Source organism: Ovis canadensis, chromosome 22, assembly GCF_042477335.2.
Source record: "Ovis canadensis isolate MfBH-ARS-UI-01 breed Bighorn chromosome 22, ARS-UI_OviCan_v2, whole genome shotgun sequence".
Taxonomy (NCBI): domain Eukaryota; kingdom Metazoa; phylum Chordata; class Mammalia; order Artiodactyla; family Bovidae; genus Ovis; species Ovis canadensis.
In genome coordinates, this window is record NC_091266.1 from 46,005,504 (window position 1) to 46,026,558 (window position 21,055).

Sequence of the window (21,055 nt, forward strand, 5' to 3'; positions counted from 1 at the left end):
TAGAAAGCCTGCTGGCCTTGAAAACTGACGCTACACCTGCAGATACGCCCAGAGCCCTTAGGAAGGCTGGAGGGGCTGGGAGGGCTGTGGGCTGATATGTAGCCTCGGCCCCCACTCTGGGAAACAACAATGAAAAGATATTGGCAACTTTGACATGGAGGAAATTGCTTTCTTCTGTTGGAAAGAGGAGTTCTGTTTTGAGGACAAAACACCACTTGCCCTGACAAAATGCTTAATTAGGAGATAAGCCAGGGAGCAGTGGGAGCGGCGTTGTTTGCCAGGGGTCCTGGGGAGCGAGTACACAGATGCTGTCCTGGCGTGCCACGGTCACTGCTGATCGCGGCTCTGCGAGCCACTGCAGAAGCCGTGTGGGATTATTCTCAGGGCTCTCCTGGCCCTGGGACGAGCCGTCAGATCTGTCAGGACCTCAGTTTATTCATCTGCAAACCAGCGACTGTCATCCCCACTTCACCAAAGGTGGAGGCAATCAAGTGAGACTCTGTGTTTCAAGTTCTCAGCACCGTGCCAGACACCCAGTGCGTCCACTCAGTGGTGGGTGGCAGTGTGATGACTATATGGGCAGTTCTGCATGGTGGCTAAGAACGTGGGCTCTGGGGTCACACCACCTGGGTCAGATTTCCAGCTCCCTCACTTATCAACTGTGGGACTTGGGCAGTCTCTTGACCTCTATGGGCCTTATCAGTAAAATGGGGATAATGCTGGTACTTACTTACCTCTCAGGGTTTGTTAAGATTAAATGAGCTAATTATCTGTTAAGCTGTATGTGTCTGGCCCATGGTAGGTAGCACTTGGTATCAGTTCAGTTCAGTTCAGTGGCTCAGTCATGTCTGATCCCATGAATCGCAGCACGCCAGGCCTCCCTGTCCATCACCAATTCCTGGAGTTTACTCAGACTCATGTCCATCGAGTCAGTGATGCCATCCAGACATCTTATCCTCTGTTGTCCCCTTCTCCTCCTGCCCCCAATCCCTCCCAGCATCAGAGTCTTTTCCAATGAGTCAACTCTTTGCATGAGGTGGCCAAAGTATTGGAGTTTCAGCTTCAGCATCATTCCTTCCAAAGAACACCCAGGGCTGATCTCCTTCAGAATGGACTGGTTGGATCTCCTTGCAATCCAAGGGACTCTCAAGAGTCTTCTCCAACACCACAGTTCAAATGCATCGATTCTTTGGTGCTCAGGGACTATTAAGGATAACAATGATAATAAACACAGGATGAGTGCGTCCTGAGGGCTTTCTAACCAGACATTTTTCCATTGTCCTGTCTTGCTAGGTTGCAAGAGTCGTGAAACAGAACATCCCTTCTCCCAGTTATCACGATGGATGACACAGAGGGAAGAGGTTTTTATTCCTGATCCCCAGCTTCCCTGCTGGACAGTTGGGACCTAAGACCCCCATTTCCTTGGTTTCAGAACCAATGCTCTGGGACTTCCCTGGTGGTCCAGTAGGTAAGAAGCCACCTGCCAATGCAGGGGTATGGGTTCAATCCCTAGTCCAGGAAGATCCCACATGCCACGAGGCAACTAAGCCCGTGCTCCGCAACTGCTAAGCCCACTGTCTAGAGCCCGAACTCTACAACAGGGGGAGCTGTTGCAAGGAGAAGCCCACACATGGCAACTAGTGAGGTGCCCCCACTTGCTGCAGAGAGAGGAAGCCTGTGAGCAATAACAAAGACCCAGTGCAGCAAAATTTAAAAAAAAAAAAGAATAAATAAATATTTATGCTCTTCTCTCGACACATGGCTAACAGGTAGCCTAGTCAGACTCTCAAGGACGTGGACTGAGTGCCCACCTGGGGGGAGGATGGCAAGCTGCAGATTATTCTGTGCTGAATTTGAAACCAGAACCGTGTTACAAGCAGGTGCTGCCATTCCTGAAGCTGATAATCCTGGAAGTGGAGACAATATGTGCCTGTCCTGGTCTCAAGGTACCCACCTTGAGAGACTTAGGTTCTGCTGGTTTTGAATGGATTCACTCTTTCCCAAAAGGGGAGGGACAGAGGGGTGCTCACAGCAAACTGCCTTCCAGTGTGGTGAGTAATAGTCAGGGATAGCCCAAAGTACCTCCTCTGATCTCTGAGTGCTAGAGCAGATGTTGCAGAGGCGGGTCCATGAAAGGAGCCACACCACCCACCTCAGGTACCTGCATCTAAAATGCAAATGGCCGTGGAAAGCTCTGAACTTTCAGCCTAAACCTTTGGCATCAGTTAAGAACTGATCAGGAAATTATTGGCAGCTCCTTGAAAATCAGAATGGCACCCAAGTGATGAGGATGCTGCATGTGTATTGGAAGAGGGGGTGGGATATTTTCATATGCAGAGAAAGGGAGGAAATTAACTGAAGGACAATTTGACAAAACCTTTTATAACCTTAAAAATGTACATATACCCAGCTATTCCCTTCCAGGAATGTATCCTAAGGAAATAATTAAGGACTTAGATTTTGTTCCAGGATGTTTATTGCAACATTGTTTACAGCAGCAAAAAATATTTGGAAATAATTTAAATGCCTACAATTGGGAGGCTGGTTAAATAAATTATGGTAGTGTCATACAATGGAATATTGTGTAGCCATTAAAATATTGTAAAAGCATATTTATTGACCTGGAAAGATGTTCATGATTCATTATTGAGTGAAAAAGAGGTTACAAAACAGCCTGTACAGTATGATCTCATTTTTTATTAAAATAAAAAGTGTACATATATTTATATAAGGTAGCTTGGGAGAATATTCTTTTAGGGAAGATCTTGCTAGAGGCGCATGTAATATAGGACCTTATGCAGGATGTTTCTGCATTATGATAATATAGCTTTATCACTTAACATGCCCAAGCGGGAAGGGTGGTACAAATTAAGGGCCTGAAGTGGATAAAGTAGGTGTATTTGTGTGTATGTATCAACCAAGACTGGAGATGGGAATGGCAACCGACTCCAGTATTCTTGCTTGGAAAATTGTGAGGACAGAGAAGCCTGGGGGGCTATAGTCCATGGGGGTCACAAAGAGCCAAACACGACTGGGTGACTGAACACACAGGACATCAACCAAGATATTGTAAGTAGCAGCTGGGATTTTGATGGGTTTTATTATCTTATTTTTTTCTTCTCTGCATTTTGTGGTAATTACTTTAAGTTTTCTAAGTTGACGGGGAAAAAAAGACTAAAAGCAATCCAAGCTAGTTGGCTGGAGGACTGAGAGAGCTGGGAGGGAGGAGAGGCATGTTGAGAGAGCAACCTGGCAAGCTTCACTTGCTTCTGAATCTCATCTGCAATCTGATCTCCCAAGGACAATGCCCATGACCTTACCTAGGCCCCAGGACCCACGTTACCAATTGCCAGGCCATCTTTTCTACAATCATGTCTCCTTCAGGCAATTGTCTGGACATGTGCTACATTCTGATTCTGGGCAGACAATGTCTCCTCAGCCAGACTGCCATGTGGCCCCCACATTTGACATACGTATCTTCTGTATTTAAGAATGGGGGACACGGCTGTATCTTCTAAGGCTAACTCTAATCCCTTCCCCCTACTTTTTAATTTTAAATATTTTATTTTAATACAATTATGGATCCCGTCTACTCGTTTATTGTTTTCCCCAGTGGTAACATCTTTCTCAACAAGAAACTTGTCAGTGTGTATGTTTATGGTTCTCTTTTCCCAGTTTTATGGAGATATAATTGACATAAGACTGTATAAATTTAAGGCATGTGATGTGATGATTTCATACACATATGTATTGTGAAATGGTTGCCACAATCAGGTTAACTAACTTATCACCTCACATAGTTACTTTTTTGTATGTATGTTTGGTGAGTACTTCTAAGATCTGATTTCTTAGCAACTTTCAAGTATATAATACAGTGTTATTAACTATAGTCACCCTGCTGTAATCAGATCCCTGGAACTTATTCGTTTTATAGCTGGAAGTCTGCCCTCTTTGATTACCTTCATCCATTTTCCCCAACCTTGCCTCTGGCGACCACTGATCTACGCTGTTTCTATGGGTTCAGATGCTCTTGGTTTTTTGTTTCGTTTTGTTTTAGATCCCACATGTAAGAGAGATCATGCAGTATTTGTCTTTCTCTGTCTGACTTACTTCACTTAGCAGGATGCCCTCCTGTGATTTACCCATGTGTTTGCAGATGGCAGGATTTCCTTCCTTTTATGACTGAATAATATTCTATCGTGTATGTGTGTGTTTCACGTTTTCTTCCTCCATTCATCTGTTGATGAACACCTAAGTTGTTTTCTTGTCTTGGCTCTTGTAAATAATGCTGCAATGAATATGGAGTACAGATATCTCTTTGAGACAGTGATTTCATTTCCTTCAGATATAGACCCAGGAATGGAATTGCTGGATTGTATGATAATTCTCTTTTTAATTTCTTAAGGAACTTTCATACCATTATAGTGGCTGCATCAATTTACATTCCCCATCAACAGTGCACATGAATGCCTTTTTTTTTTCACATCCTCACCAGCACTTGTTATCTTTTTGGTAATAGCTATTCTAAATGGTGGCACTAGTAAAGAACCTGGTAAAGAACCTGCCTGCCAATGCAGGAGACATAAGAGATCCCTGAGTCAGGAAGATGCCCTGGAGAAGGGAATGGCAACCCATTCCAGTATTCTTGCCTGGAGAATCCTATGGACAGAGGAGCCTGGCTGTCTACAGTCCATGGGGTCACAAAAAGTCAGACACAACTGACACATCGAGTATGTATTCTAAAAGGTATGAGATAAGATCTTATCGTGGTTTTGACTTGCATTTCCCTGATGATTAGTGATGTTGAGCCATTTTTTGTGTACCTATTGGCTATCTTCATTGAAAAAAATGTTTATTTAGGGCATTTGTCCATTTAAAAATTAGATTCTTTTTTCTTTGCTCTTGAGATGTATGAGTTCTTTACGTATTCTGGATTATTAATACCTTATGGATGTACAGTTTGCAAATAATTTCTCCCACTCTGTAGGTTGCCTTTCATTTTGTTGATTGCTTCCTTTGTTATGCAAAAGCTTTTTAGTTTGATGCACTTGTTTATTTTTGCTTTTGTTACTTGCACTTTCAGTGTCGTATCAAAAAAATCATTGTCAAGGTCAAAGTCAAGGAGCATTTTCCTTATGTTTTCTTCTAGAGTTTTTATGTTTTCAGCTTTTACACTTGCCTTTCCATACAAATTTTAGAATAATCTTGTTTACATCTACACTTTTTTTTCTGGCTGCTTTCAGGATTTTTTCTTTGTTTTCAGTTGTCAGAAATTTAATTATGGTATGTCTTGTCATGGATTTCTTTGAATTTATCCTGTCTGGGATTCACTCAGCTTCTTGAATCAGTGTATTTGTCTTAACAAACTCAGGGCGTTCTCAATCATTATTTCTTCAAGTTGGGTTTTTGTTTTTGTTTTTTTTTTCTGCTTTGCCCTCTTTCTCTTCTCCTTCTGGGATTCCACTGACTTTAATCTTAGATGATTTTCTCTAGTCCCACGTTCTGAGTCTCTGTCCTCTTTTTTTTCATCCTGTTTTCTCTCAGTTGTTCGGACAGGATAATCTCTACTGTGCCATCCTCTAAATCAGTGATTACTTCTCCTGTCCCTTCCGTTCTGCTGATGAGCCCATCTACTGAGCTTTCTATTTCGGCTATTGTGATTTTAGTTCTAAAACTCGGTTGGCTCTTTTGCGGATCTTTGATTGCTGCGCTGAGCCTTTCCATTGTTTGATTTGTTTCAAGCGTCTGTGATCATTCCTTGAACTACTTTCACCATGGCCAGTTCTCTGTTATCTGGGTATTGGCGTCCTTTTTCCACTTGATGTGAGGTCTTCCTGGTTCTTAGAATGATGGATGATTTTTCTGTTGAAGCTTGGTCATCTTCATATTATAAGACTCTGCATCTTATTTAAACCTCTGTTTCATGTGATTTCCTTTGACACCGCTGTGGCAGGAGAAGAGAGAGAGGCAGGGCACTGCCTTGTTACCACTCTGCGGAGATTAGAGTCCAGATTCCCCTCTCAGTCCATTTGACACCTGATAAGGATGCCCTTTTGTTAAGCTGTGCAGACAGGAATTCCCCATGTGAACTGCACTAACACTGCGGAAGAGGGGTCCTTTTCACCAGCTGGTAGGGGTGAAAGTCCTGGCTCTCTGTTCTGCCTTTTCTGGGACCGTTTTGGCAGAGGATGTTGGGGAGCCTTGTTACAGCCTAGCTAGGGTGGAAGTCTATTCTCCCCAGTTGACCTTTACTGGTGTGAGTGTGGGTGGGGTCACATTTTTTCTGTGGTGTTTGGCTGAAGTAGAGTGGTTATTATCCAGAAGATTTTTTGTCTTATTAGGCTACCCCTTTCCTGATCATTTGGCTAGAGAGGACAGACTTTTGTTTGTCTCTCTCTCTCTTTTTTCTTGTCTGCACTAGCTTTTTCAACTCCAAGTCTGGGATAAATGAGAGAAAAATAAAACACAGAGACTTCCCCACTGTGTTGTTCCTTGGGTCCTGAGATCCCTACCTGGTCTGCCCCTCTCTCTGTACCTCTAAGAGTTTTCTTCTATTTGCTATTTACATAATGCCCAGGGATTTTAATTGTGTTTAGTAGAAAGAATAGAGAAGATTTATGTCTACCTCATCTTAGAAGTGGAAATTCTTTCCTCACTGTGTTTACTTACATCTCTTAACAAAAGCAAAAAACCCACTGAAATTTAAGTATCATGCTAACTTCTAGCATAATTTACCAACACTTTTAAGTGATCAAAATCTTTTGCTATTAGACTATCTTCATGAGCTATTTCGTGACTCTCTTTCCAAAGGGATAATCAGTCTTGAACTATGCAAGGATCCTCTCTGGGTAAATCTGTAATCAGAGCAAAATTAACCCCATCAAAGGATGTTCAAAGGGAGGAGGTGAATATAGCTTCATACCCAGGATGGCTGTCTTAAAAAATACCAAAATGACCAGCTACTAAGGCTTGCTTCACCGTGCCCAAACTGCAAGGTTGCTGACAAAGTCCCCCCAGATTAATTATCTGCAACCCCTCCCAACCTTTTGGGTTGGATTTCCCAGAAACAGTGCCCCAGTTCTTACTTTGTTTCTTTCAGCACAGCAAGTTACCAAAACCAAATCAGGAAAAAAAAATCTCTGAATATTATTAATAAAGGAGGAGTTTCCTTTGAACTAGAGTCTTTTAAACCATGTTTCCCAGAGATTTCCTGTGCAGCTTCAAAAGAAGTTCATGACCACTTTGATTAGAACTTTATCTCAAGCGCTAATGGAGATAGGCGTGTTCTCAGACTATCCATCAGCATGGATGTTAGCCAATTATGTCCCCTTGTAAAAAAGTAACACAACCGCTCCTCAGGATCCACACTCATAAAATGATCTTCATCAGAGATGAGAGTCTACTGTTTCTCTAGCTCTGAGCCAAGAAAACTTGGGGAAACCAAAGAAGATTTTTCTGTTGCAACTCGGTGTATTTATAGGTCCATCCTGTATTGAACACACATGGACAAAATGCTGTCTGTCGCAACCAGATTCTTCTATTGTACTATTATTTCAGTTATTTAGGGGTTGGAGAAAGATGGTAGGTGGGGGATGGCTAATGGAGACAGATGGCCAGCGCAATTATCACTTGAAAACCATGTTTGTCTTTTAAAAATGACAGCAGCAGTGGACTCTCAGTGGCAGGTGAAATTTGAAAAAGGATTAGTAAGGGATTACCTAAGAGAAAAAGGACAGGTGTATCTAGGGTGTTCCAGTTGGAGGGGGCACTGCAGCTTTTGAATGACACCCTTAAAATCACCCCTTCACATTTCAGTTCCGTTTGTACCTGTGGACTTTGGCAATGCCAGTGGTGGTGAGTCTGGACTCATCTTTAAGAAGGATAAAAGACAGAATAAATACGGAAGTTTTCCTCCATTATTTGAAGGGAAAATATAAAGAAGAGTATCTATTGGACTTTTTAGCAGAGTATGTATGTGCCTAAAGAGAAGGGAGGAAGCCCACAATTCAGAGCTCTCTGTCCTGCTTGAACCCTGAATCTCTACTTCAGAAGCCTGGGAACAGGTGAAAAAGAATCTTAGCTCTCTGAGGAGAGTGGCTAGGAACTCAGGGCCAGAATTTCTACAAGCAAGCTGATCACAGGGCACTATGGCTAGATGTGACTGTCTGACCTATATCTATTTGATAGATGAAGAAACTTAGAAGTGCAATGACCTGCCCAAGATCATGATTGGTCAGTGACAAAGTCATAAGTGGAATTCAGGGAGTCAGGTCCTTTTTGTGCAATCTGCCTTTCTCTTTGGCATCAGTAATCCTATCTTACAAGGCTGGTTAAGGGCTCAAAGCCAGAAGGCTGAGAACAAGAGGGTCTGAGCTTGTATGCTAGACTCCTTGGGGAGCTCTAGACAGGACTGTAGCCCCACCTGTATGATTTTTGCTGCCAAGCTTTGGGAGAGGAAGATCTACAGGGCCACCTGGGAAAGGTAGAAGTGATGAAACAACAGCTATGTCATAGCTCAGATGGTAAAGAATCTGTCTCCAATGCAGGAGACCAGGGTTCGATCCCTGGATCGGGAAGATCCCCTGGAGGCGGAAATGGCAAACCATGCCAGTATTCTTGCCTGGAGAATCCCATGGACAGAGGAGCCTGGCAGGCTACAGTCCGTGGGGTCGTAAAAGTTGGACATAGCTTAGCGACTAAACCACTGCTTATTGGACGCTTCTCCATACTAGGCATTGGGCACTTTACAGGCATTATCTCATCTGAGCCTCACAATGAACTTGTGAGGTAAGTATAATTGTCGCTTCCATCTGCAGATAAAAAACTGAGATTCAGAGAGGTTATGTAACTTGCCCAAACATATATATGAGAAAATGACAGAAACAGAATTCGAACCCATCTCTACTTAGCATTAGATCCCAAGCTTTTAACCCGTGTGCTGTGTCACTTCTCAAAGGCAGATTATACTCTGAGTTCCTCAAGACATAGTTGAAAATTGGGTGCCTGCTTAATTCAGATACACACAGGAAATAAAATCTGATGCCTGCTAGCTCTGCTGTATCAGGGTGGAGGTGGTAGGGGGAAGACTGGTGCCTTTGGAGGGCACCAAGCTCCTTGGAAATGGTGCTGGGCCCCCTGGTGTGGCTCTGGAGACATGATGCTGGCTGCACAATCCAGTGCTTGGCAGCTGGAATGTGGCCTGGAAGCAGACCCTGGGGTAAGTGAAGTTTGTCACATGTCTCTACCACTTTCTGCTCAGGGGTTACACACCCTAAGCCAAACCCCACTCCTCCTCCTTTGCCTTCCAGCATATTAGGTCCCTTCTATCAGTGATTCTCAAGCCCAGTTGCACAGAAGAATCACTTAGGAAGTTTTTTAAATTATTGGTATCTGAACCCCATTTCCAGAGACCTAATTTAGTTGACTAGGTTAAGCTCTCCAGTTAGTTGCTGGATAAAACACAAGACACTCAGTTGTCTTTGAATTTCAGATGAACAACAAATAGCATAAGCATGTCCCCCAAACTGGAGCTTCCCAGGCAGCACTAGTGGTAAAGAACCCATCTGCCAATGCAGGAGATGTAAGAGATGCGGGTTCCATCGGGAAGATCCCTTGGAGAAGGGCATGGCAACCTACACCAGTATTCTTGCCTGGAGAATCCCATGGACAGAGGAGCCTGGTGGGTCGCAAAGAGTTAGACACAACCAATTGACTTAGTGCACACACACACTTGTTTCCCAAATTGCATGGGTCATACTTATACTAAAATATCATTTGCTGTTTATCTGAAATTCAAATTAAAATGTGCATACCTGTGTTTTCATTGCATAAATCTGGCAATCCTATCTCCAGGTCATTCTAAGGCACAAGCCCAGGCTGAGAACCTCTTCCCTACGTGACCAACAATCCTTCTAAGTGCACTTGTTTATTACACTCAGCTTTGCAACCTCTGGGGTGGGTGGCCAATATATATGTTTTCTTAGGACCTTCTGTGGCATGGTGTCTGTCCTCTAGCCCGGCAGTGAGGCTAATTGTGGAAAAGGGTGGACAGATCATGAGAAGTTAGCTTGGCCACCAATGGAAGATTGACAGTGTCTGATAAATAACACTAAAGTTGCTGTCTGCACCTGAGTTGATCCAGAACAACGTTCCTAATAATTGAACAGCGTGTGTGTGGTTTTTTGGGGAAAGGGCATGCCACATGGAACGTGGGATCTTAACTCCCGAATGAGGGATGGAACCCGTGCCCCCTGCATTGGAAGTGGAGTCTTAGCCCTGGGACTTCGGAAAAGTCCCCGAACAAGGTGTACTGCACAGTTGTTTTATGAGTGATTGTTGCTCAGTCATGTCTGACTCTTTGCGATCCCATGGACTGTAATGTGCCAGGCTCCTTTGTCCACGGAATTCTATTTTATTATTTTATGCAAGGCACTTACTAGGCACTACAGGGGAGGCCGTGGAAGCTGAGGAAGAACTCACAACCTAGGAAGGGAGAATCCAGGTTTCCTTTCCTGGAGAAATGTTCAGTCTATAATCTAACGAGGATTTGCCACAAGCTCCCTTGTTATGTACATAAACCCAGCTAGTGAGACTGCATAAATTTATACCTAACCCACATGTCTGGACAGAACTGGATGAAAGTAAGTGGGTCATAAACAGGAAGAAGGAACATCCTGCTGTGTTCGTCGCCTGGAGACCAGGGAGCACCCCAGCCCTGGCACTCGCTCGCTGTGCCATCTGAGACAAAGCATTTGTTTTTTCTCAGTCTCAATTTCCTCATCTGTAAAATGGGAGTGATGACAATAGCTTTTGGAGTTGTTTTGAGGATGAAATAAAATAAAAATTAAAATAAAATCATGCATGGAGAACAGGGCTTGAAGCATTCCGTGAATACTAGCTGTTATACTTACAGTGTCTCTAACAAAATATGGGACCACATTACATGTATGTACAGTACACTTACAAGCACTCACATCCAAAGTATGAAAAACTAACAGGATGAGAAGATATGCCCTTAACACTGAGTCAGACTAAGATCTGACAGAGTCCAGTTCTCCCAGGCCTTTGACAAGTGAACCAGGAAGTGGAGAAAAATGTCCAAATTCTAGCCTCTGTATTTGGGATTTTCTACTCAATTTTACGCTAACAATGACGCAATTAAGAATCAAAAGTCTAGGGCAGATTCTTGTGACTATATGCCAACATGTTATTCTCATGTGCCTGCCTGTCTGGGATGGGTGTTTTTAGGGTGTAGTTATATGGAAATAGCCTCTGATTACGTTTATGACTTTTCCAGGTAACTTGTAATTTTAGACAGTTGTTTTGACGTGACTCTTTGGCAGGCTACACATGCCTGTGAGAGTTTTTAGAACTCTATGAATTAGAATAACACAAAAATTTTTTAAAATTTAAATATTCGGATACATAATGTAGTGTGCCGTACTACGTGGAACCACGCAAAAGGTCAGTGTATGCAAACAAAAGTTAATTTCCCACATAAGCAAAAGAGAAAGGGTTTCCAGTGAAGGCAAACTCTTCATAGTCTCTCATGATATTTCTATGGTGCATAACAGAATGTAACAGCCCTGCTGTATAAATCTCTGTTACTCTGGCTCCAGCTTGGCGTTTGCCTTTCATTTTCTGAAAAGCACGAGAATAAAGGGTTTTGTGTGCTTGTATGTGCCTATATGTATACTTGCATGCACACCCACTGGTCCTATGTCCTGTGTATACCTGGATAAGAAATAAGCCCTGTGAGGGTGGGAGTTTGGACCCTTTGCTCACTGCTGTGTCTCGACACCTTGGAGAAGACTGATGTGTGGGAGACTATGTCTTCTGATGGAATGAAGTCATCTGTACGTCTAGTACATGCTCACATGTCTGTTATCCCTGATAAATACACACACTTCAGTGCCCATCAGCCTTTTCACCCAAGAGAATTGAGCTCTTGGTTAGGAAGGGGGAGTGCAAACTGCAGGCCTCAGGCAGGAGAGATGAAAAAAGAAGGAAGAGAAAGAAAAGGTTTCAGAGGTAAGAAGAGCATGGGTGGTGGACAGGCATCCAGGCAAAAGGTCAGAAACTAGAAGCAGCACCATTCCAGGCTGCTTCCTCCCTGGAGATTTTGTGTAGCCCCCAGTGTGGGGGCTGCTTCCCAGATTGCTGAGTCCAGCGGTTCACAGACAGGGCTCCTGTTCCCCCAGACCTCTTTGAAGACAGGAATGGGTCTCTTCCAAGTGTTTCTTGTTTGTTTTCCAAAAAAGAGAATCAAAGGGAGGAAAGTTTTTCCCAGACCTGAGATTGCCAGTTTCTTTACTTCTGGCTAGAATTTTACCAGCTCAGTGTGGTCGTCTGGTTCTCTCAAGTTGATCCCAAACCCCAATGGACAGTATCATCCCTGTCTGTGATTACTGAACATGGAGGAGATGAATTGAGGATGCTTTTCAGACTGGGGGAGAGAGGTAGGCTGAGTGCCAATGGCACTCTCCCATTGTAGGGGAGACCCCTGACCCTGCAGATGGTGAGATTATTTCTCCAAAATGACAGAGCCATGCAATGGCCCCAAATTCTCACATCTTTTTGCCATTGTTTCTGTTTTCCTGAAAATCTTCCAGGACTCTCTTAGCCCATTACTATCCTGACATGTGCACAATACTTCACAGTTTCCAAAGTTCTTTTATAGATACCCCTTCAGCAAGGCAAAGATTGTTCTTCCCACTTTGCAGATGAGAAGACTGAGGCTTTGAGTGACTTATACAATCAACCAGATCATCATTAGGGGGAAGTCCCTTTGCCACCTGCATACTGCTTTCCCCTTCCATTTCCTAAAGCCTAACATTTCACCATTAGAGCTGTATTCCTTTAGGTTAAGGCACTGGCCATCTTTTAATTCCAAATGTCTCTGGAAATGATCATATTTGAGCTAGTGTCAGTCACTGGTACCTTAAAGTACCTGAATTTGGAATCTTTGTTGAATTCATTTTAAAAAATATGGAGACATTAAAGAAAATAGATTGCTGTAGGAATGCCCCCACCCCCAGGATACACAAGAGAATAAGAAGGTGTGACGAAAGTAAGCTCTGTATGATTCTCACTTTTGTCGCAGGGCACTGACTTCATTGCCTGGAGATTCTGGAAGATTCTCCTTTAGAGGCAATTTATTGTTTTGGAGACTCATCTTGTCCCCAGATATGTACAACAGTAAGAAAACAGGGGAAAGGGTGGCTGGGCCACTGCACTTTTGGGGAAGGGAATTTCCACCATCTGGCTCAATGGGTTTCTGGCTACTCTACAGAGGCAGCATTTTGATATTTAAACTTTAATGTGAATGACTCAGGGATAGTTTTGCAGTGTTCAATGCCTCTTCTTACCACGCTGGAGCAAGGAAGCCAGGAAAGGCCAGCACCAAGGTTCAGCCAGGCAAGGAAAGGTCATTTATCTCTTTGACCTTCATGGCCTAAGCCTCTCTTCTGGGCCATACTTGTGCCATGCTAGGTGCTAGGGGCTGGGGATGGTTGGGGAGCAAGTCATGCTCCCTGCCCATGATGAGCTCATAGTCTAGCAAAACCTTTAAAAACTGGGCATTGCATGGGAGAAGCCCAGGAGCTGCCTGAGACAGGAAGGGCCTGCCAACCTCAGAGGTCCAAGAGAAGGGAGGGCAGAGTCCAGAAGAGCAGAGATAATGCCCAGGAGTAGATGACATCCGGGTGAGCTCCAATGTAGGGTGGAGGCTCTTTATCCTCTGCCCATGTCTACACCCACTGGTGAGTGTGTGGGTGGGGGTGGGGGCATGGGGAGTGGTTGAAGGAGGCCTAGTCAGCACTTCTAAGCCTGTGCAGGAGCCAGTGGGAGAGGCAGAGTCCCACAGTTCTAGTTCCTGCTATTCTGCTTGTGCCTAACAGTTCCTAACCTTCCCCTACCCCGACACCCAACCGCCACTCCGAAACTCCTGGGCTTCCCTTGAAGCCACTTCTAATAGATAAAGACAAGATAAAGGCTCCCAAGGAGAGAGGGAGTCCTGAGCCAGCTCATCAGATCATTGCCGACAATCCCTTTCAAAGGGAAAGGTGCCCAGGAAAAGCTTGGCTAGGGAAGCTCTGAGGATTAGGACTCAAGAGACAACGCAGGGGACAGATCTCTTGATGGTATTTACCAAGCCTGAGTGCAAAGACCACAGGTCAAAGAGCAGAGAAGAACCTGACTGGTTGTGCTAACAAGGTCCAAGGAAAAGCTAGATGTTGGAGGGTAGCTTCAGGCAGAAAGGTCTAGTGAAGGGAGCACAGGTGAGGAGGAAGGGCAGGCTTAAGGAGCCCAGGAGAACCAAAGTGGTCCAGGCTGGGGAAGGGCATCCCATCCAAATGCAGGATGGGCAGGTCTGGGGGAAGCTCTCATATCACAGCTTCAGTACTTAACTAGCCTCTGTGTACCTGAAGACATAATTACAGGCAAAACAACTCCTTTGATGTAAGAGTGTAGTGTAGTCTGGGGGGGAAGAAGGACAAATAAAGAATGATTTTGCTTTAATATGCAAATAAGGTTGTTGGAAAAATATTGCCAAATAGGCCAAGCAAAGAAACAGAAGGTTGAGAAAATATGACCCAGGCTGAGTGGGCACCCAAGACATTTAGGGTCCTTGGGAACATCATGGCTGGCCTGACTGGGCACCGCAAAAATTCACTGCTTTTCTTTAACATAGTTCCCATGTTCCTACAGGCTGATTGCCTTCTCATTCCCTCCCTGTTCTCTGCAGATATTCTCAGCAAGTTTCCAAAGAGGCCTGTTTATTTATGGATCAAGGCTCCAGAGAGGGACCTCCCTGGTGGTCCAGTGGTTAAGAATCTGCCTTCCAATGCAGAGGATGCGAGTTCGATCCCTGGTTGGGGAGCTAAGATCCCATATGCCATGGGGCAAGTAAGCACATGCGCTGCAACTAGAGAGGAGCCTGCGTGCCACAACTATTGAGCCTGCACGCTCTGGACGCCGTGCGCCACAATTAGAGAGGCCAGTGCTCTGCAATGAAGACTCGGCGCAGACGAAAACAAAAAGGCCCAAGAGAAAGAAAAAGGGTATGAACAGCTCCTCCTAGGAAGCAAAGGTAGTCAGGAATGGCGCTGAGCTTGTGAGCCAGCTCAGTCTACCCTGTGATATAACTTCTGAAACACCCCTCTTTACGTTTGGAGCCAACTTTATTAGAGAAATCTATTGATTGGGGAATGGTTAGGGAGGAGGGATGCTCACATGATTTAACACTTGATGGGCTCTAAAAAAAATAAGGAAGAGCCTTTGAGCTTTAGCACATTCATCGTTCCAAAGACACGTTACCAAAATGAATGTATGCAACTCTACTGTATGTGAGACTCTGGGGCACAATAGCCTAGATTCTGTGAAACAAAAAGGCATTTCTCCTGCCTCCACTGTGTCTCTTGTGGTGCCATTGTCTGATGCTAAGAACTCACATAATAACAAAAAACAATGCCCCTATGATGGGAGGGAAGACTTGATTTGGCACCAGCAGTGGTGTTTTCCATGGGAATGATGGTGGGGGCTGTGGCTGACTGTGGGAATAGTGCAAATCAGCACTTTTTTGTAGATTTTCTTCAAGCCATTGTTTATTTTGGTTTTGGTCAGATCCGTGGCCCAGCTTGAAGATTCCCACTGGGCTTTCTGAAGCTCACAGACCTATGAGAGATGAAACAGGGATAAATAAATAATGACAAAACACTCTACCCCTGCCCTGGCACTCATGTGTGGGGTGTGCCTATCTTGCTGGGTGTGTATACATGCAGATTGCAGTACAGTATATGTACACATTTGGCCCACACCTCCACCAGGGAATCGGAAACCAAGGTTTTCTCTGGGCTTAGAAAGTTCTTTGTCTCACTTTCACCAGGGGCAAGGGAGATCAATTTTTGCAAAATGGCATTGGATAAAACTTGTTTATACTTCCTAAAGTCCTTTGATGTTTATAGATTTAAAAATATGAGTAAGTCAGATTGTGGTTCCAACAGAACAAAAAGTAAATAGCTGTTGTGAAGATGGAAAAAAAGTGAAGTGAAACCGTTAGTCGCTCAGTCACGTCCAACTCTTTGTGACCCCATGGACTGTAGCCTGCCAGGCTCCTCTGTCCATGGAATTCTCCAGCCAAGAATACTGGAATGAGTTTCCATTCCCTTCTCCAGGGAATCTTCCCAACCCAGGGATCGAACCCAGGTCTCCTGCACTGCAGGCAGATTCCTTACCAGGGAATGAGCCACCAGTGAAGGTGAACTTTTATCTCACACCTTTTAGGAGCTTCTTCTCTACCCTAGCTAAAGGATGCAGAGATCAATCAAGATGGAAGATGAGCAGGGAATATGTGTAATATGATCATATTATGGTCCAAAATGTGAATATATCGGCTTTAAAATGCCAAATACTGATTCAGCAGCAGGTTATTGGAGTCTAAAAATACACAATACTTCAATGAGGGTGCATGAATTTATTTTACATATATATATAGTGTTTTCTACAAAGAAACACACTTTCTCTCCTTTTTTCCAAAAGTTTTCATTTCCAGGAAAAGTCTTCCTGACAAGTGTGTGTGAAGCTGTCTCTAAGCAGAGTGGCTGGGTTGCACAACTCCAGGGGGCAGCATTCACTGTGTCTTCTGTATAAATGGTTTCCCTGGAGGAAACCTCCAGGAGACCTTGCAAGGCAACAATATTTAGATAGGCTTATTGCACAGATGTTTTTCAACAAAGTGCAGGAGAGTCTTGTTTCCTATAACTTATTTCTCCTTTTAGCTGCCAAGTAGGGGACTCAGGTTCTTATCTGGGTCTGTATTGGAAGAAAAAGATCATACTATGAGCATGCTGACTGCAGATATAATTTAATCAACTCATGAATCTTATCAGAGGTTTCATGGATGGGGAAACAGGCTGAGAGAGGTTAGGGGACTTGCCCAGGCACACTCACAGTCCAGTCTGTGTGCAGCAGAGCTGGGGCTTGAATGCCTCTCTATGGCATTCCCCAACGGCCCTGACTGCCACCACACTTCCCAGGCCTGGAAAGCATCCATGGTTCCTGCAGACCCTGAATGGTCTGCACTGGCAATGGAACAGTGTCGCCTAGGGTAGGGGTCTTCAGAACCAAAAGGTGGAATTCAGCCACGGTAGGGGTGGGAAGTTCCTGGGCTGCCACATCCGCCTTTCTGCCAAATAAAATAAAAGAGAGCCAGGTGTGGAGGCTCCCTACTGTGAGCTTTGCACAGCTGGACTAAGGCTGGGAAGAGGAGTGTGGGGAGAGACGCTTCCATCTCCTCCCCCTTCCTGGAAAATAACTCTGCATTTGAAGGGAGAAAGAAAGAGTGAGTAAATTTGTAACTGGGATTTGGTGGCCTGGGGATTTCATTTGGCCCTGTGAAGGCAGATTTCTGTGCCTCTGTGTGTGTGCGTGTGCGTGTACGTGTGTGTGTGTGTGTGTATGTAGGAGTGTGTCTATTGAGGGGAGAGAACTTGAGGTAACGTGTATGATTTTTTTGGACTGGACTTTTATTTTTTAAGTCATAGCAGCTACCGTTGGAATCTAGTATGTGGTGCCAGGCATCGGTATTATTTTCACGTGAAGTAAAAGAACAACAGTTTAATAGTTTGTTTTTCTGTGGGTACGCTCGGAGCCCTCGAGTATTTTTTCCATTTGGGTTTAAATACTACGCTCTACAATGTGATAAGATTGGGGAGAGGCGGGGTAGTATGCCAGGACTGGCAGGGGGCGGTCCCTGCCTCGCTTGTCTCCGCCTTTCATTTTGACCAGTCCGATGGCGACAGGCTCGCACTAGGACCCAGGCGCCAGAGCGCCTCCGTCTGTCCTGTAGGTTCATTCAATCTCCCATACACACAGACCCACAGCGAGACCGACACACACTCACACACACTCAAACACACAACAGCACGCAGCGAGGCTCGGGAAGTCAGGTCGCCTTCTTGCCTCGGCGCCTTCTTCGCTCCAGCCAGCCGGCTTTCCCCCGGGGCCCGGAGCTTGGCCGGGCCGCGCAGCCCCGAAAGAGGACGAGCTCGGCGGACCCCGCGGTCCCTCCATGGGCAAACGCGGGCGGCCGCGCAAGGAGGCGCGCTGCGAGGGCGCGGGGCTGGCCCCCGCCGCGCCCCCGGCCGTGACCGCGCCCCAGCCCCCGGCCCAGCCGGAGGAGCCCGCGGGGGCCAAGCTCAGGTGCCCCTTCTCGGACATTTTCAACACCAGCGAGAACTCGATGGAGAAGCACATCAACACTTTTCTGCAGAACGTGCAGATTCTGCTCGAGGCCGCCAGCTACCTGGAGCAGATCGAGAAAGAAAACAAAAGTAAGTTTGGGGGCCCTGGCTCCTCTTCGGCGCCGGGCTCTTTCTTCCTCGCCCACTTGGGCGACCCCTGACGCCTGCTTAGCCCCCCTCTCCCCAACACACTCACATCTAGCCCTCGGCAGTAAAGCCGATGACACCGGAGAAAGGACACGCACGCACAAAGCTGCTAAAGATGTAACAAAGACGAGCAGGGGGTAGGCGGGGGGGTGGGGGTGGGGGTGGGGGGGTGCTGTCGGTGCGTCAGTCTGTCCGTCTCCGGGAGGGTGGGAGAACCGCTGGGCCGAGGAGCGGGGGAGTGTTGTTGTTTGCTGACAACTGAACCGAGAGCTCATCTCTTCGAGGTCGCGTTTCTTACTTTTTTTTTTTTTTCCTCTCTCCTTTTTTTTTTCCCCCGGAGCCTTCTCGGGCAGACAAGTGTTGTTTTTCCGTCGCTCGTTCCTGGGTGGGGTGGGGATTACAAGACGAAAGTTGGAAACTGTAGGCAGAGCTCGGCGGTTCCAGAAAGAAAACACATAGACACACGACAACGATAACAACAAGCAAACAGCCCTCCACGGCGTGGGCTCCGGCTGGCTCGGCTCTGCTTCTTCCTCCTGTCTACTTTGCCTTTTCCTCTCTTCTCGCTGCAAGGCTGGGCTCAGGCCATCGCGTCCACGGAGACAGTGCCCCTGCGCCTTGCTGCCCTAGGTGCCCCTGCCCCCGACTTCCCCCACCCCCAAAGAAATAGGCCGGCAAAACCAAGCACCGCCAGCAGCTCGCCCGGGACCCGCGGTGCTGCGCCCGGGAAACTTGGCGAGGGGGATTCAGCGAGAAGGAAACTTTGGGATCTCGCAGGAAACAATAGTTGTGGAAGAAGGTGTGGGCTGTTATGTGCTGTTTCTTTATTTTCCGGGATACGGCTCCCGAGTGAGCGCGCTGGGCGAGGAAGGCAGATGCCTTCCTGGTGGCTTTCTACTGCTCCCCCAACCCCCACCCCAGATTCAGGTGGAGAGAGATGGTTGCGGGCGGGGGTGGGGGGGGGGCGGGCTGGGAGCCCCACCCCGGCCTGGCCTCCTTTTTCATATTTGTTTGTTTCATTTTTGCCTGGGTCCCCCAATCCTCCCCACGCCGTCGCCTCAGCGCGCTAACGGGGGCACGCGAGTGCGGCGTCTCCAGCACGGTTCTCACAAATAATAGCTGCGAGGAGGAAGGGGCCGAGGCGGACAGGCCACAGACTAGAGAAAAGCTAGCTGTTTAATCTGTCCGAGCAAGTAGGAAGATCAATGAGATGAGAGAAAAAGAGGGGGGGGGTGAGAGAAAGGGAGAAAAATGGTCCGATTGCAACGTGTCAAGTCTTGCAACCTAACCCCCCCAAACACAACAACAACCCTCAAACACAAAAACACCCTAGATGACCGACACCCCAGGCCTTCGGGGTTAAAGTAACCGCGTGATGGCAGCGAAATCGTGCAGTAGCTTAAGGCAAAAACAAGGATTTGTGTTGGGAGGTTGGTGGTGCGTTCTTTTCTTTTCTTCTGTCCCTGTTTTCTCGGGGTGCCTGGGTTACGAGAAAGGCGCATCGCCGGCGGTTGCAGCCGAATCAGTTTGCGATTATTCCGGGTGTCGGGTGGGGGGCAGTATGCCTTCGCCTGTAGGGTCAGAGCTGGTGGGGAGGTGGGTGAAGACATGGTTTTGTTTGGTGTGTTTGCTTTTGTTGGAGGGGGAGGGGCGTGATTTCTTACTCTAACCACCCCCCCCCCCGCCCGGGTCCCCCATTCCCCCGAGTCTGTCCCGTGGCGCCGGCTTTGGCGGGGGGGGTGCACCCAAAAAGGGCACCTTGGCAGTGAGTGGCAAACCTGGTTTGCCCCCGCCCGGTCCCCTCTACAGAGGGGTGTACGAGAAGCTGCTGGAGCTTCCTCCGCGTCCCGCGTCCCCCGCCCCTCGCACTCGCAGACAATCGGAGACCTCTGTTCCCCACCTCGCCGCCCCCACCCTCGCTCCTCGACCGCCTCGGCCGCCACCACCTCCTTGTTTACCCGGTGCCGGGGCTCCGGCGTGGCCACCAGTCACGTAAGCAAAGGGCCGGGCGCGCCGGGCCGGACTGCCCCGCACGGGGCGGGCCAGAGGTAGTGGAGCCGGGCTCCGGGGACCGTGCAAGCCAAGGGGCTTCCTCCCGGTCCCCTTACCGAGGCGTCCGCGCTGCCACCCCCCGAGAGGGGCTTGGGAACCTGGGCGCCCTCAACTTCGTGTGCATAATCAGCCCCTCGGCCCGGTTGCCCTCCTCCTCCGGCCGGCTCCCCGCTGGAGTATTTTTAGCTCTCTTGCCTCTTTTCGCAGCCGCTGTTTGGCTCAGCATGACGTGATGCCAGCGGCCCCCAGATTTCCCCGAGAGTGGGGACCCTGTTCTAGGCCCTAGCCCCCCCCCCACGAACTCACGCAGGGGAGGGGGACCTGCAGCAAACTATGGGGCGACCGTCCACAGGGCCTTCTATTATCTCCTTTGCAAACTGGAGCGGCCCACGGGGGCCACTTTATTTTCCCCACTCTCGCCTCCGCTCCGGCCCGGGTCTAGGTCTCCCCGTACGGAAAACAACGGGCCCTACATCTGCCTCATTTAATCGGGGGTGCTTCTTCGCGCTGGCGGCGCTCGCGGTTGTTTTCTGCTCGATGCACACAATGCCCGCGCGTCACGGCGGTCCGCGTGTGCACAGCAATAACGCGAGTGTGGGGGCGGGTCGTGCGTG

The 21,055-nt window shown here is 47.1% G+C and overlaps 1 protein-coding gene across 1 annotated transcript in view; it reads left to right on the forward strand.

Moving 5' to 3' along the window:
• The first annotated feature begins 16,463 nt into the window (after window positions 1–16,463).
• MXI1 (MAX interactor 1, dimerization protein) overlaps window positions 16,464–21,055 on the forward strand; it is a 96,278-nt gene continuing 91,686 nt past the window's right edge. Inside the window, exon 1 of the mRNA XM_069567079.1 lies at window positions 16,464–18,332. Coding sequence (XP_069423180.1) covers window positions 18,071–18,332 — 262 coding nt within the window. The 5' untranslated portion in view covers window positions 16,464–18,070. The remainder of the gene's footprint in view (window positions 18,333–21,055) is intronic.